The sequence below is a fragment of the Lithobates pipiens genome, unplaced genomic scaffold, assembly GCF_037356315.1.
Source record: "Lithobates pipiens isolate NorthernLeopardFrog02 unplaced genomic scaffold, aLitPip1_a1.2 Scaffold_27, whole genome shotgun sequence".
Classification (NCBI taxonomy): Eukaryota; Metazoa; Chordata; class Amphibia; order Anura; family Ranidae; genus Lithobates; species Lithobates pipiens.
Window position 1 is genome coordinate 228,679,137 of NW_027507788.1, and position 17,289 is coordinate 228,696,425.

The 17,289-nt window shown below is 58.5% G+C and overlaps 1 protein-coding gene across 1 annotated transcript in view; it reads left to right on the forward strand.

Moving 5' to 3' along the window:
- Positions 1 to 17,289, forward strand: part of LOC143934610 (uncharacterized) — a 102,046-nt gene that overhangs the window by 5,327 nt on the left and 79,430 nt on the right. The window contains exon 4 of the mRNA XM_077458358.1: positions 829 to 919. Within this exon, the coding sequence (XP_077314484.1) occupies positions 829 to 919 (91 nt within the window). The remainder of the gene's footprint in view (positions 1 to 828; positions 920 to 17,289) is intronic.

Genomic DNA, 17,289 nt, shown 5'->3' on the forward strand with positions numbered 1-17,289 from the left:
CCCCACCTCCGTCAAGGAGCCTCCCCTTCCCCCACCTCCATCAATGAGCCTTCCCCCCCCCCCACCTCCATCAAGGAGCCTCCCCTCCCCCCCACCTCCATCAATCAGCCTTCCCTCCCCCCCCACCTCCATCAATCAGCCTTCCCTCCCCCCACCTCCATCAATGAGCCTTCCTCCCCCCACCTCCATCAACGAGCCTTCCCTCCCCCACCTCCATCAACGGGCCTTCCCTCCCCCACCGCCGTCAACAGGCCTTCCTCCCTCCCCCACCGCCGACAACGGGCCTCCCTCCCTCCCCACCTCCATCAACGGGCCTCCCTCCCTCCCCCACCACCGCCAACGGGCCTCCCTCCCTCCCTCCCCACCTCCATCAACAGGCCTTCTAGCTGTATGTCTGTGGTGTGAGATTTCAGGCACTGCTGCTTTGGACTGCCAGCCTCAGGAGGAGTGGGGTGAGAGTTGGTGATGCCACTACTGTTCTGTTTGCTGGAGGGAAAGCTGTACCAGAGGACCTGCAGTGGAAAGAATCCCCTGGCTTCATCTATTCTCTGGATCTGGGCTTCCCCCCCCCAGCTCTTCTGCTGCTTTTCATATCCCCCCCACCCCCACCCACCATCAGGATGTGGAGCCCTGGCCCTCTACCAAGATGGCCGCCTCCACACACAGACCGTCTGCAAGGCATGGTAGTCAGTAATGGGGAAGAGATCAGCTGTGGGGAGCCCACATACTAGCGGGATGTCCTTTTTGTCCCTTTGTAAAGATGTCGGTGTATTGTGTATAATATGTGATGTCATGGGCTGGTGTTCTGATGATGTCATCTGTCCACAGCGAGGAATTAGACTCGGAGTACGCCCGAGCCATCCAGGAGGAGCTGCAGAGGAAAGCACGGGAGTGCCTCCTGCGGGAGGAGGAAGACAAGGTAAGGTCACCGAAAGTCGAAGCGTCAATCATCGCCTGCACATATATTAGGATTACGACTCCATTCACACCAGTGCGACTTTTCATGCGACTTTTCATGCGACAGTCACAGCCCATGTATTTCAATGGAAACCATTCCGATCTATGCGAATTAAAGCCACAGCGATATAAAAAAAGGTTCCTGAACTACTTTGATGCGACTTTCAGGTTACTGCAATGTAAACTCTCAAAGGTCCCATGAAAGTCGCATCTTAATGTTATCAATGTGACAGCCAAAGCCAAAGTCAGCATCCAAGTTGCAATGTAAGGTCGCAATAGAGCCTAAAGCTGACTTCTAAAGGCAAAAAAATCAAAGCAGCTCTGCAATCTATTAATCCATCATTTCTTTTATTTGTAATGCAATCGGTCTATCTACATTTGACAGCAGAGCTCAGGGGGGGGGGGGGAGAAGCAGCACAAGGAGCCAGTAAGATGTGTTGCTGTGCCGGGGGCTATGCTGATAGGAAGAGAGGGGAGAGGGCGACAGATAAGCTCATTGGTGTACTGCTTCTCCTTTCACTGTCCAGTCTTTGGGTGGAGGAGACCTGTAAGTGAAAGTGTAACTGCAGCAGAGACCGATCTGACCCTCCTTATCAGTGGCGGTGCGTCCGTTAAGGGCGCTGCCCCCCCTCTCTCCAGCCGCCCCCCCTCCTCTATGTAGATGGATAGATTCATGCAGTGCATTTGAAAGACTGCTGTGCAAATACATGTGACCTAAAGCATTGCAAAAATCACCTTTTGTTCCTCTAGGGCGGGGATATGCAATTAGCGGACCTCCAGCTGTTGCAAAACTACAAGTCCCATCATGCCTCTGCCTCTGGGTGTCATGCTTGTGGCTGTCAGAGTCTCGCTGTGCCTCATGGGACTTGTAGTTCTGCAACAGCTGGAGATCCTCTAATTACATATCCCTGGTGTAGGGTCTCTGCCTAAATATATATTATATATGTTAGGAGGTTCTAAAGAATTTTCTATCAAAAAATATTGATTTAAACTTGTAAAAAAAAAGTGGCAGAAAAGGGTCAGCGAGGGGTTTATTGAGGGTTTTTTTCCCCAGTTCATCTTTATGATCCCTACAGATCGGCCCCCCAGCAGGCGATGTGTGGGGGAGGGGGAGGGGGGGGTCCTGGAAGGAAGCTCCTCGCTCTCTCTGGAGGTGTTCCCGGTGACAGAGGTGGTGTCAGGCTCAGACACATTCTGCTGTCCGGGTGCCAAATCCTGCTGCCTGTACAGACAGATCCGCCGACACTGAGCCCAGCGAGGGGGGGAGGGGGAGGGTCATATTCCACCTCTACACCCAACTGGGGAGTGTCGGATATTTCCCATCGCCGCTCTTCTGGGTGTCCGGTAATAAAAATACATTCCTGACATCCAGACGTAACATTCAGACTTTTCTGCCCTTCGGTGATATTTTTGAAAGATGCCGGGGAGGGGGAGGGGGGGGGGAGCACCCGTGTCAGAGGTGTTTGATGGGTGCGGGGACATCAGGACTATCGGCTTTCCGAATTGGGGAATTAAAAAGTAGTGATGTCATCGGAGGGCTGCCGCCTCCAGAGAATGTCATCACACTGCACACTGCCTGGAAGTCTGGAAGGTTGGGCGGTGTCACTGGAAGCATCCGCATCACTCTCTACGCCTTACCCCGCTCCTGGGGGGACTACTGACGGCTCCCACTGTATGTGGGGACTACTGACGGCTCCCGCTGTATGGGGGGGACTACTGATGGCTCCCGCTGTATGGGGGGACTACTGACGGCTCCCACTGTATGGGGGGACTACTGACGGCTCCCGCTGTATGGGGGACCTACTAATGGCTCCCGCTGTATGGGGGGACTACTGACGGCTCCCACTGTATGGGGGGACTACTGACGGCTCCCGCTGTATGGGGGGACTACTGACGGCTCCCGCGTATGGGGGGGGGACTACTGACGGCTCCCGCTGTATGGGGGACTACTGAGGGCTCCCTCTGTATGGGGGGACTACTGATGGCTCCCGCTGTATGGGGGGACTACTGACGGCTCCCGTTGTATGTGGGGACTACTGACGGCTCCCGCTGTATGGGGGGGACTACTGACGGCTCCCGCTGTATGGGGGGGACTACTGACGGCTCCCGCTGTATGGGGGGGACTACTGACGGCTCCCGCTGTATGGGGGGGACTACTGACGGCTCCCGCTGTATGGGGGGGACTACTGACGGCTCCCGCTGTATGGGGGGGACTACTGACGGCTCCCGCTGTATGGGGGGGACTACTGACGGCTCCCGCTGTATGGGGGGGACTACTGACGGCTCCCGCTGTATGGGGGGGACTACTGACGGCTCCCGCTGTATGGGGGGGGACTACTGACGGCTCCCGCTGTATGGGGGGGGACTACTGACGGCTCCCGCTGTATGGGGGGACTACTGAGGGCTCCCTCTGTATGGGGGACTACTGATGGCTCCCGCTGTATGGGGGGACTACTGACGGCTCCCGTTGTATGTGGGGACTACTGACGGCTCCCGCTGTATGGGGGGGACTACTGACGGCTCCCGCTGTATGGGGGGGACTACTGACGGCTCCCGCTGTATGGGGGGGACTACTGACGGCTCCCGCTGTATGGGGGGGACTACTGACGGCTCCCGCTGTATGGGGGGGACTACTGACGGCTCCCGCTGTATGGGGGGGGACTACTGACGGCTCCCGCTGTATGGGGGGGGACTACTGACGGCTCCCGCTGTATGGGGGGGACTACTGACGGCTCCCGCTGTATGGGGGGACTACTGACGGCTCCCGCTGTATGGGGGGACTACTGACGGCTCCCTCTGTATGAGGGGGGACTACTGAGGGCTCCCGCTGTATGGGGGACCTACTGAGGGCTCCCGCTGTATGGGGGAGCCTACTGAGGGCTCCCAGCTGTATGGGGGACCTACTGAGGGCTCCCGCTGTATGGGGGACCTACTGAGGGCTCCCGCTGTATGGGGGACCTACTGAGGGCTCCCGCTGTATGGGGGACCTACTGAGGGCTCCCGCTGTATGGGGGACCTACTGAGGGCTCCCGCTGTATTGGGGGACTACTGAGGGCTCCCGCTGTATGGGAGGACTACTGAGGGCTTCCCGCTGTATGGGGGGACTACTGAGGGCTCCCTCTGTATGGGGGACTACTGAGGGCTCCCTCTGTATGGGGGGACTACTGAGGGCTCCCTCTGTATGGGGGGGGACTACTGAGGGCTCCCACTGTATGGGGGGGGGACTACTGAGGGCTCCCACTGTATGGAGGGGGACTACTGAGGGCTCCCTCTGTATGGGGGGACTACTGAGGGCTCCCACTGTATGGGGGGGGACTACTGAGGGCTCCCACTGTATGGGGGGGGGGGGACTACTGAGGGCTCCCACTGTATGGGGGGGGACTACTGAGGGCTCCCACTGTATGGGGGACCTACTGAGGGCTCCCACTGTATGGGGGACCTACTGAGGCCCATGTATGGGGGGACTACTGAGGGCTCCACTGTATGGGGGACTACTGAGGGCTCCATCTGTATGGGGGGGACTACTGAGGGCTCCCACTGTATGGGGGGGGGGACTACTGAGGGCTCCCACTGTATGGAGGGGGACTACTGAGGGCTCCCACTGTATGGAGGGGGACTACTGAGGGCTCCCTCTGTATGGGGGGACTACTGAGGGCTCCCACTGTATGGGGGGGGGACTACTGAGGGCTCCCACTGTATGGGGGGGGGACTACTGAGGGCTCCCACTGTATGGGGGGGGACTACTGAGGGCTCCCACTGTATGGGGGACCTACTGAGGGCTCCCACTGTATGGGGGACCTACTGAGGGCTCCCACTGTATGGGGGACCTACTGAGGGCTCCCACTGTATGGGGGACCTACTGAGGGCTCCCACTGTATGGGGGACCTACTGAGGGCTCCCACTGTATGGGGGACTACTGAGGGCTCCCACTGTATGGGGGGGGACTACTGAGGGCTCCCACTGTATGGGGGGGGACTACTGAGGGCTCCCACTGTATGGGGGGGGGACTACTGACGGCTCCCACTGTATGGGGGACCTACTGAGGGCTCCCACTGTATGGGGGACCTACTGAGGGCTCCCACTGTATGGGGGACTACTGAGGGCTCCCACTGTATGGGGGGACTACTGAGGGCTCCCTCTGTATGGGGGGGACTACTGAGGGCTCCCACTGTATGGGGGGGGGGACTACTGAGGGCTCCCACTGTATGGAGGGGACTACTGAGGGCTCCCACTGTATGGAGGGGGACTACTGAGGGCTCCCTCTGTATGGGGGGACTACTGAGGGCTCCCTCTGTATGGGGGGACTACTGAGGGCTCCCACTGTATGGGGGGGGACTACTGAGGGCTCCCACTGTATGGGGGGGGGGGGACTACTGAGGGCTCCCACTGTATGGGGGGGGGACTACTGAGGGCTCCCACTGTATGGGGGACCTACTGAGGGCTCCCACTGTATGGGGGACCTACTGAGGGCTCCCACTGTATGGGGGACCTACTGAGGGCTCCCACTGTATGGGGGACTACTGAGGGCTCCCACTGTATGGGGGGGGGGACTACTGAGGGCTCCCACTGTATGGGGGGGGGGGACTACTGAGGGCTCCCACTGTATGGGGGGGGGGACTACTGACGGCTCCCACTGTATGGGGACCTACTGACGGCTCCCACTGTATGGGGGACCTACTGAGGGCTCCCACTGTATGGGGGACCTACTGAGGGCTCCCACTGTATGGGGGGACTACTGAGGGCTCCCACTGTATGGGGGACTACTGAGGGCTCCCACTGTATGGGGGGACTACTGAGGGCTCCCACTGTATGGGGGGACTACTGAGGGCTCCCACTGTATGGGGGGGACTACTGAGGGCTCCCACTGTATGGGGGGGACTACTGAGGGCTCCCACTGTATGGGGGGACTACTGAGGGCTCCCACTGTATGGGGGGGACTACTGAGGGCTCCCACTGTATGGGGGGGACTACTGAGGGCTCCACTGTATGGGGGGGGACTACTGAGGGCTCCCACTGTATGGGGGGGACTACTGAGGGCTCCACTGTATGGGGGACCTACTGAGGGCTCCCACTGTATGGGGGACCTACTGAGGGCTCCCACTGTATGGGGGACCTACTGAGGGCTCCCACTGTATGGGGGACTACTGAGGGCTCCCACTGTATGGGGGGACTACTGAGGGCTCCCTCTGTATGGGGGGGGGACTACTGAGGGCTCCCACTGTATGGGGGGGGGGACTACTGAGGGCTCCCACTGTATGGAGGGGGACTACTGAGGGCTCCCACTGTATGGAGGGGGACTACTGAGGGCTCCCTCTGTATGGGGGGACTACTGAGGGCTCCCACTGTATGGGGGGGACTACTGAGGGCTCCCACTGTATGGGGGGGGGGACTACTGAGGGCTCCCACTGTATGGGGGGGGACTACTGAGGGCTCCCACTGTATGGGGGACCTACTGAGGGCTCCCACTGTATGGGGGACCTACTGAGGGCTCCCACTGTATGGGGGACCTACTGAGGGCTTCCCACTGTATGGGGGACCTACTGAGGGCTCCCACTGTATGGGGGACTACTGAGGGCTCCCACTGTATGGGGGGGGGGACTACTGAGGGCTCCCACTGTATGGGGGGGGGGGACTACTGAGGGCTCCCACTGTATGGGGGGGGGACTACTGACGGCTCCCACTGTATGGGGGACCTACTGAGGGCTCCCACTGTATGGGGGACCTACTGAGGGCTCCCACTGTATGGGGGACTACTGAGGGCTCCCACTGTATGGGGGGACTACTGAGGGCTCCCACTGTATGGGGGGACTACTGAGGGCTCCCACTGTATGGGGGGGGACTACTGAGGGCTCCCACTGTATGGGGGGGACTACTGAGGGCTCCCACTGTATGGGGGGGGACTACTGAGGGCTCCCACTGTATGGGGGACCTACTGAGGGCTCCCACTGTATGGGGGACCTACTGAGGGCTCCCACTGTATGGGGGACCTACTGAGGGCTACTGAGGGCTCCCACTGTATGGGGGACCTACTGAGGGCTCCCGCTGTATGGGGGACCTACTGAGGGCACCTGCTGTATGGGGAGACTGACGGCTCCCACTCTAGGGGGAGGATACTTACGGGCAGCATGGATGATGGGTGGTGGTGCCTTGCTTGACCATCACTGGACACCATCCCTCTGCCTGCACTTAGAATTAATAGATTTAATTGTCGGAAAAGGAAGCGGGGGAGTTATCCCTTTTGGGGACACCTGTTCCAGTGACTGACGTCTAATAAGGAACTTTGGGGGGGGGGGGGGTGGTTTGGAGCGGCCGTCTCTTCCTGTCAGCTGATGGGCAAAAACGGGCGGAATGTGGGCGGTATTACAGGAAGCGGGGCTTGGGGTGGTAGTCCACAGTCGGTGCAGGAAGTGGGCGGGGCAGTGGCACGGTTGCTGCACATCTACAGGCTTTGAATGGTGTTGCGGCTTTTCCTCTAACCAGGATGGACGACCAGTCAATGCGCATTGCGTTGTCCGTATTTTGGGACGACCGGCAGACTTTCTGGGGTATTTAGCAGTGGAGGTGGAGCTGCCCTTTAAGGTTTCTTTTGGCATCAGACATAACATGTTGGATTGCTCACAGATTGTTTGTAACCTCCCCCAGGCGCCTCGTTCTCCGCGCTCGCTCTTCCGAGACGCACACATTTCCAAATGTTTTTTCCTAATTTAGCGCTCAGCCATCTCTCAGAGGATGGATGGGTCCTGCCAGTGCGGGGGCGGCGGTTTATGGAATGGGTCAAGCAGCTGGGAGAGGCGGAGTCACTCTGCAGTTCTGGAAATGCCACCCAGATCCTGGATTCTGCCTGTTTTACCTGCAGATGCTCGCGGGGTACGGCGTCCGGCCAATGTTCTGCTCATCGCCAACATAAATGCTGTCAGGTCCATTAGAGCTCTGGTTTAGATTGGTTGCCCCGGGTGCTGATTGGTGCCATTGACTTCACAGTAAAGGGATCCGCCCAACGCGGGAGGTCAGCTGTACGCAAATCCTGACTTTTGGAAAAAAAAATATTTCAATGTCCCTTGGATAGTTGAGGGAATAAACACCCCATGTTCCTAAAGGGGGTGAGGGAATGCCACTGACTTGTGGGCATTATAGCTGGCACATTACTATGCATGGTCGGATGGGGGTTTGAAGGCCTCCGTGAGGTTGACTTGGCTGGAGAAGCCGCACCTCGGAGCGCTCCAGTCTGTAGCTGCCCCGATGGGAATGGACTTTTGAAGAACCGGCTCCCTCAGAACTCTGTGCACTCAGGCCGGGAAATATTCCACCTCTATGAGCTGACTATGACAGGGAGAGAATACAAGTGAATAAATCGCTGTCGGTGGTGGTGTGAGCGCGCCCCAAGGCTTAAAGTGGTTCTAAAGCCTAAACACTTTTTTGTTTTACCTTTAATGCATGTTTAGGCTTTGATTTTACCCCCCCCCCACCCCTTAGAATTACCTGAGCCCTCATTCGATTGAGCGGCATGCACGCCTGCAGCTCTTCTCTTCCCTCCCTTCTGGGTCTCGCTGGCTTTGCTGAGGCACCAGGAGCCATTGGCTCACACTGCTGCCAATCAAAGCCAGTGACTAGGAAATTGGGGGGCGGGGCCAGGAGTGAGCACGCATGAGTCCCATGGGGGGTGGGACTGGAAAGAGAGGAGGGGCCAGGAGTGCCGGTGAGGGACCTGAGAAGAGGCGGTTCCATTACACAGAGCAGGTAAGTACACAAAAGAATGGGGCATATATTGTGCTTTTTTTTTTTTTTAATTCAATAAAGTGCTTTTTTTGCAAAAAAAATTGCATTTAAAAAGCCATTGCTCAAATACCATGTGACGGGAAAAAAAATGGCAACGATCGCCACTTTGTTCCCTAGGTTCTCTGCTAATAAAAAAAATCTATAATGTTTGGGGCAGTGGCGGGCGCTCATTAGGGGTGCACGGGCGCCCCCCCCCCCTCCCATAAAGGGTGGGCTCAAGGAGAAGAGCACTGTACCTGGCCTGAGCCCACCCTGTTGTGTGACATTTAGCACATTTTTAATATTTCTTTATTGTCTTCCTGTTTCTCCTCCCGGCCAATCAGGAAACGGCTGCTGAGACCCGATTGGCCGGGAGGAGAAGCGACGGCTAGGAAACAGAGGAGAAGGGAGGAGGAGATCCGCTGCTGCAGCCGTGACTGACACGGGGTAAGTGCGGGGCTGACGGAGGTCTGTCTGCCACCCACTTCCCCCCTCCCCCCCAACCGATGGAGCACCAGCCACCACTGGTTTTGAGGGTTACAAGTCATTTTTCTAGCAAAAAATACTGATTTAAACAAAAAATGTAATTAAAGGCCGGGTCTTAGTAGAATTGTAGGCAAAACTTTCTTTTTCATTTTGGACAGAGTAAGGGAGGGTTATAACCTCTGTCAGTTTTTTTTTTTTTTTTTCACCATCTGAGTCCAAGTGATGAGATTTACCTTCACTTCCTGTCCCATAGCCAAACAGGAAGTGAGAAGAAATCTCTGCAAATTAAGGAAATTCATTGGGACCTTCGGAGGTCATACGCACATGACAATTATTCGTTTTTTTTATGTATATATTTTTCTAATTTTACTTCACCAACTTGGACTATTGTGTTCTGATCATCACATAGAATTCAGATTACAAAAACATTGAACTAAAGGCTTTAATGTAACAATATAGGTGGGGGGGTGAATACTTTTGCAAGGCACTGTATATTCAAGCACACAGGTAATATACAGAAGCCCCATGTTAAGATTTTTGGAATCATTTCAGCAACCGCATATTGTGCACATAAAAATGATTCCAGGAATAAACTTTATGGTTTTCGGGAACAAAGAATTCTCGGGCCGGCCGGGCGGAGGCAGCTTGTTTGACTTGGATTCTGGAAATTCCCCGGGATGTGCCAGGGATTGGTCCATAGTGCTGGTGCCAGGGGCAGCTTTACAAAACAGAAGCTGCTGCTCTGCTTAGGAAGATGTGGGGGCTGTACAGCTCAGGAGTGACTGGAGAGATGTCTGCATGGGAGAGAGGGGGGACCAATCAATGGGAGAGAGGGGGGACCAATCAATGGGAGAGAGGGGGGACCAGTCAATGGGAGAGAGGGGGGACCAGTCAATGGGAGAGAGGGGGGACCAATCAATGGGAGAGAGGGGGGACCAATCAATGGGAGAGAGGGGGGACCAATCAATGGGAGAGAGGGGGGACCAATCAATGGGAGAGAGGGGGGACCAATCAATGGGAGAGAGGGGGGACCAGTCAATGGGAGAGAGGGGGGACCAGTCAATGGGAGAGAGGGGGGACCAGTCAATGGGAGAGAGGGGGACCAGTCAATGGGAGAGAGGGGGGACCAATCAATGGGAGAGAGGGGGGACCAATCAATGGGAGAGAGGGGGGACCAGTCAATGGGAGAGAGGGGGGACCAATCAATGGGAGAGAGGGGGACCAATCAATGGGAGAGAGGGGGACCAGTCAATGGGAGAGAGGGGGGACCAGTCAATGGGAGAGAGGGGGGACCAATCAATGGGAGAGAGGGGGGACCAATCAATGGGAGAGAGGGGGGACCAATCAATGGGAGAGAGGGGGGACCAATCAATGGGAGAGAGGGGGGACCAATCAATGGGAGAGAGGGGGGACCAGTCAATGGGAGAGAGGGGGGACCAGTCAATGGGAGAGAGGGGGGACCAGTCAATGGGAGAGAGGGGGGACCAGTCAATGGGAGAGAGGGGGGACCAATCAATGGGAGAGAGGGGGGACCAATCAATGGGAGAGAGGGGGGACCAGTCAATGGGAGAGAGGGGGGACCAATCAATGGGAGAGAGGGGGGACCAATCAATGGGAGAGAGGGGGGACCAATCAATGGGAGAGAGGGGGGACCAATCAATGGGAGAGAGGGGGGACCAATCAATGGGAGAGAGGGGGGACCAGTCAATGGGAGAGAGGGGGGACCAGTCAATGGGAGAGAGGGGGGACCAGTCAATGGGAGAGAGGGGGGACCAGTCAATGGGAGAGAGGGGGGACCAGTCAATGGGAGAGAGGGGGGACCAGTCAATGGGAGAGAGGGGGGACCAGTCAATGGGAGCGAGGGGGGACCAGTCAATGGGAGCGAGGGGGGACCAGTCAATGGGAGAGAGGGGGGACCAGTCAATGGGAGCGAGGGGGGACCAGTCAATGGGAGCGAGGGGGGACCAGTCAATGGGAGCGAGGGGGGACCAGTCAATGGGAGCGAGGGGGGACCAGTCAATGGGAGAGAGGGGGGACCAGTCAATGGGAGAGAGGGGGGACCAGTCAATGGGAGAGAGGGGGGACCAGTCAATGGGAGCGAGGGGGGACCAGTCAATGGGAGCGAGGGGGGACCAGTCAATGGGAGCGAGGGGGGACCAAACAATGGGAGCGAGGGGGGACCAATCAATGGGAGAGGACGGGTCATCAGTGGGAAAGAAGGGGGTCATCAATGGGACAGAGGGGACCAATCAATGGGAGAGGACAGGTCATCAGTGGGAGAGAGGGGGCCAATCATGGGGTGAGTCTGTCGCAGGCTCTGAAACATTGCATCACCTACAGTATATGCCTAGTAAAGGGGTCTTGTAGGCAGGGCCAAGACAAGGGGTGGGCAGAAGGGACAGCTGCCCTGGGCGTAGTTTGTGTTGTAGGGATGGAGATGCCGCAAGTTCCCTCTACTATAAGGCTGACGGGAGTAGTGACAGCGGCATCACTACTTCTGTCAGCCCAGCGCTGGAAGTGGCAAGGAGAAAATGAGAGAGCCGGGAGGAGGTGCGGGCTGTGCTCTCTCTCCCCTCCTCCTCATAAGCTTACACATAATGAAAGGGGAGGAGGGGGCAGCAATTTGGCACCTTTGCCCCGGGCACTGGATAATCTTGTCCCAGCACTGCCTTTGGAGCTGTAAAATGTTGCATTAGATGCCTACAGAAGGGGTCCTGCGAGGCTCTGCAATATTGCACCACGTGCCTGACTTGGGCATCTGATACAAGATTTCAGAACTTTGCAGGACTGCTGAGTCAGGCATGTGATGCAGTGTTGCAGAGCCTCGCAGGACCCCTGTTATAGGCATGCAGTGAGTGCAATATTTAGGAGCCTCATAGGCCCCCCTTCCGTAGGCATCTGATGCAACATTTCAGAGCCTCACAGGACCTCCCAGTCAGCCATGTGATGTAATGTTATGGGGCCTCACAGGACCCTTTCCTTAGGCATATGATGTAACATTTTTGAGTCTCAAAGGCCGCTAATCAGACATGTAATGCAATGTTTTTGGAGCCTCGTAGGACCCTTCTCCAAGCATACGAGGCAACATTTCAGAACCTCACAAGACCCCTTTATTTTAGGCATGTGATGCAAGGTTTCAGAGACTCGCAGGACCCCTTCCTTAGGCATCTGATACAACATTTCGGTTGCAGGCCATTTTGCCAGGCAATTCATAGAAGGTTTCAGAACCCTTGCAGGACCCTTTACCAGGCATGTGATAGAAAGTTTCAGAGCCTCATCAGGAATCACATATCTGGTGAAGGGGCCCTGCGGGGCTCTGAAATGTCACACTGGTTGTGACCACTAATTAGCCGGACGGTATCTGCAGATCTCGGAGTCCCATTGACGCCGTCTCTTCTCCTCGGAGTCCCGTTGACGCCGTCTCTTCTCCTCGGAGTCCCGGGGACGCCGTCTCTTCTCCTCGGAGTCCCGGGGACGCCGTCTCTTCTCCTCGGAGTCCCGGGGACGCCGTCTCTTCTCCTCGGAGTCCCGGGGACGCCGTCTCTTCTCCTCGGAGTCCCGGGGACGCCGTCTCTTCTCCTCGGAGTCCCGGGGACGCCGTCTCTTCTCCTCGGAGTCCCGGGGACGCCGTCTCTTCTCCTCGGAGTCCCGGGGACGCCGTCTCTTCTCCTCGGAGTCCCGGGGACGCCGTCTCTTCTCCTCGGAGTCCCGGGGACGCCGTCTCTTCTCCTCGGAGTCCCGGGGACGCCGTCTCTTCTCCTCGGAGTCCCGGGGACGCCGTCTCTTCTCCTCGGAGTCCCGGGGACGCCGTCTCTTCTCCTCGGCGTCCCGGGGACGCCGTCTCTTCTCCTCGGCGTCCCGGGGACGCCGTCTCTTCTCCTCGGCGTCCCGGGGACGCCGTCTCTTCTCCTCGGCGTCCCGGGGACGCCGTCTCTTCTCCTCGGCGTCCCGGGGACGCCGTCTCTTCTCCTCGGCGTCCCAGGGACGCCGTCTCTTCTCCTCTGCGTCTCTTCTCCTCCCTCGGCGTCTCTTCTCCTCCCTCGGCGTCTCTTCTCCTCCCTCGGCGTCTCTTCTCCTCCCTCGGCGTCTCTTCTCCTCCCTCGGCGTCTCTTCTCCTCCCTCGGCGTCTCTTCTCCTCCCTCGGCGTCTCTTCTCTTCTCCTCGGAGTCCCGGGGACGCCGTCTCTTCTCCTCGCCGTCTCTTCTCCTCGGCGTCCCGGTGACGCTGTCTCTTCTCCTCGGTGTCTCTTCTCCTCGGCGTCCCGGTGACACTGTCTCTTCTCCTCGGCGTCTCTTCTCCTCGGCGTCTCTTCTCCTCGGCGTCTCTTCTCCTCGGCGTCTCTTCTCCTCAGCGTCCCGGTGACACTGTCTCTTCTCCTCGGTGTCTCTTCTCCTCGGCATCCCGGTGACACTGTCTCTTCTCCTCGGCGTCCCGGTGACACTGTCTCTTCTCCTCGGCGTCTCTCCTCCTCGGCATCCCGGTGACACTGTCTCTTCTCCTCGGCGTCCCGGTGACACTGTCTCTCCTCCTCGGCGTCTCTCCTCCTCGGCATCCCGGTGACACTGTCTCTTCTCCTCGGCGTCTCTTCTCCTCGGCGTCTCTCCTCCTCGGCGTCTCTTCTCCTCGGCGTCTCTCCTCCTCGGCGTCTCTTCTCCTCGGCGTCTCTCCTCCTCGGCGTCTCTCCTCCTCGGCGTCTCTTCTCCTCGGCGTCTCTTCTCCTCGGCGTCTCTTCTCCTCGGCGTCTCTTCTCCTCCGGCGTCTCTCCTCCTCGGCGTCTCTCCTCTTCGGCGTCTCTCCTCTTCGGCGTCTCTTCTCCTCGGCGTCTCTTCTCCTCGGCGTCTCTTCTCCTCGGCGTCTCTTCTCCTCGGCGTCTCTTCTCCTCGGCGTCTCTCCTCCTCGGCGTCCCGGTGACGCCGTCTCTTCTCCTCCGGCGTCTCTCCTCCTCCGGCGTCTCTTCTCCTCGGCGTCCCAGTGACACTGTCTCTTCTCCTCGTCGTCTCTCCTCCTCGGCGTCTCTCCTCCTCGGCGTCTCTCCTCCTCGGCGTCTCTTCTCCTCGGCGTCTCTTCTCCTCGGCGTCTCTTCTCCTCGGCGTCTCTTCTCCTCGGCGTCTCTTCTCCTCGGCGTCCCAGTGACACTGTCTCTTCTCCTCGGCGTCTCTCCTCCTCGGCGTCTCTCCTCCTCGGCGTCTCTCCTCCTCGGCGTCTCTCCTCCTCGGCGTCTCTTCTCCTCGGCGTCTCTTCTCCTCGGCGTCTCTTCTCCTCGGCGTCCCAGTGACACTGTCTCTTCTCCTCGTCGTCTCTTCTCCTCGTCGTCTCTCCTCCTCGGCGTCTCTCCTCCTCGGCGTCTCTCCTCCTCGGCGTCTCTCCTCCTCGGCGTCTCTTCTCCTCGGCGTCTCTTCTCCTCGTCGTCTCTCCTCCTCGGCGTCTCTCCTCCTCGGCGTCTCTCCTCCTCGGCGTCTCTTCTCCTCGGCGTCTCTTCTCCTCGTCGTCTCTCCTCCTCGGCGTCTCTCCTCCTCGGCGTCTCTCCTCCTCGGCGTCTCTCCTCCTCGGCGTCTCTCCTCCTCGGCGTCTCTTCTCCTCGGCGTCTCTTCTCCTCGGCGTCTCTTCTCCTCGGCGTCCCAGTGACACTGTCTCTTCTCCTTGTCGTCTCTTCTCCTCGTCGTCTCTCCTCCTCGGCGTCTCTCCTCCTCGGCGTCTCTCCTCCTCGGCGTCTCTCCTCCTCGGCGTCTCTCCTCCTCGGCGTCTCTCCTCCTCGGCGTCTCTCCTCCTCGGCGTCTCTCCTCCTCGGCGTCTCTCCTCCTCGGCGTCTCTTCTCCTCGGCGTCTCTTCTCCTCGGCGTCTCCGGCTCGGTGGGGGACTCCAGTGTTGGTAATCCCCTCGGTATCCTCAGCGCCGGTCCCCCTCTGTCTCTTCTCGCTTTCCTTCCTCTCCGTATCACAACTCGGAGAAATCCTTTATTTTTCCTGCCATTGTTTCTGCGGTTTTATTTTCCTGCTGTCCGATGATCTAATAATCTTTATTACTTTTTTTTTTTTTAAGTCAGATATTTTTGGACTTTTTATGTGACGAGCCGAAAATAACCGCTTTGGATGTTTTCAAATTCTGAAAACAATGTGAGGTGTGACTGCAAGTCATGCTGGGAAGTTTCTGTGTCTGCAGATTTTCTCTTCCTCTGAAGATGGCGCCACATGGATTTTATGGGGACCAACCGAACCGCCGATCTTTGGGACAAACCACTAAATACAGATTGTATACATATGAGGGAGCTGCCTTCTGAGATTTACACCTTGTGGGTATTGCCCCTCCCCCAGCCTGTGATTGGACAGTCAAAGGATAAGCAGCAGACCAATGGGCTCATCCCTCTGGCACTCTGCTCTCTCCTCCTCCCAGCATGTCCTTTGTTAGCACTGCGGCACATCTGATTGGCTCTTTGTGCTGAACCTAGACACTCCTTCATCATGAGGATTTCAATGGAGTAACTTCATGTTCGCCCCACCCCCTTCTCTGCCACGCCCCCATCTGTAAGTACCTTGTGCATGGGCCAGGGAAACCCCCACGCATGTGCAGATGTGCCACAGATCTCTGCTGGGTCCTAAAGACCTGCAGCACATCGGCACCCCACACGGAATCCTACGGCGTGCATGAGCCCATCAATAAAACTGCCTTCTACGAGGTGTGAGGGCGCCCCCAGGAGACAGCGGGGGGCGCTGCATCATTCTTCCCTAGGCAAGAAGGAAGGAAGTTCTGCAATGCTCCACTAGAAGAGGGAGGAGCCGGGAAATTGGTTCATGGGGTGAAGCAGAGATTTATCAAGACTGGCACAGGAAGGGATACGGCTACAACATGAGAAGCAGCAGAGGGTGCCAACTAAGTGCAGTATATAGGAAAAGACGATTCAAAATCACAACTCTCACGATGCATAAAGATTGTAACGTCTCCCCCCCCCCCGGATTGTTGTGGAGCCTCAATGTGTCTTCAGGAGCCAGAAACCGATGAACGTTGTCAGGAGCTTTGTAGGACAGGATTTGTTCCCAATCTTGGGGGGGCTACTGACGGCTCCCACTGTAGGGGGGGCTACTGACGGCTCCCACTGTAGGGGGGGCTACTGACTGCTCCCACAGTAGGGGGGCTACTGACGGCTCCCACAGTAGGGGGGCTACTGACGGCTCCCACAGTAGGGGGGCTACTGACGGCTCCCACAGTAGGGGGGCTACTGACCGGCCCCCACTCAGGGGGGGGCTACTGACGGCTCCCACTGTAGGGGGGCTACTGACGGCTCCCACTCAGGGGGGGCTACTGACGGCTCCCACAGTAGGGGGGCTACTGACCGGCCCCCACTCAGGGGGGGGCTACTGACGGCTCCCACTGTAGGGGGGGCTACTGACGGCTCCCACTGTAGGGGGGCTACTGACGGCTCCCACTCAGGGGGGGGCTACTGACGGCTCCCACTCAGGGGGGGGCTACTGACGGCTCCCACAGTAGGGGGGCTACTGACCGGCTCCCACTCAGGGGGGGGCTACTGACGGCTCCCACTCAGGGGGGGCTACTGACGGCTCCCACTCAGGGGGGGGCTACTGACGGCTCCCACTGTAGGGGGGCTACTGACGGCTCCCACTGTAGGGGGGCTACTGACGGCTCCCACTGTAGGGGGGCTACTGACGGCTCCCACAGTAGGGGGGCTACTGACGGCTCCCACGCAGGGGGGGGCTACTGACGGCTCCCACAGTAGGGGGGCTACTGACGGCTCCCACAGTAGGGGGGCTACTGACGGCTCCCACTCGGGGGGGGGGGCTACTGACGGCTCCCACTCAGGGGGGGGCTACTGACGGCTCCCACTCGGGGGGGCTACTGACGGCTCCCACTCGGGGGGGCTACTGACGGCTCCCACTCGGGGGGGCTACTGACGGCTCCCACTCGGGGGGGCTACTGACGGCTCCCACTCAGGGGGGGCTACTGACGGCTCCCACTCGGGGGGCTACTGACGGCTCCCACTCGGGGGGCTACTGACGGCTCCCACTCGGGGGGGCTACTGACGGCTCCCACTCGGGGGGGCTACTGACGGCTCCCACTCGGGGGGGCTACTGACGGCTC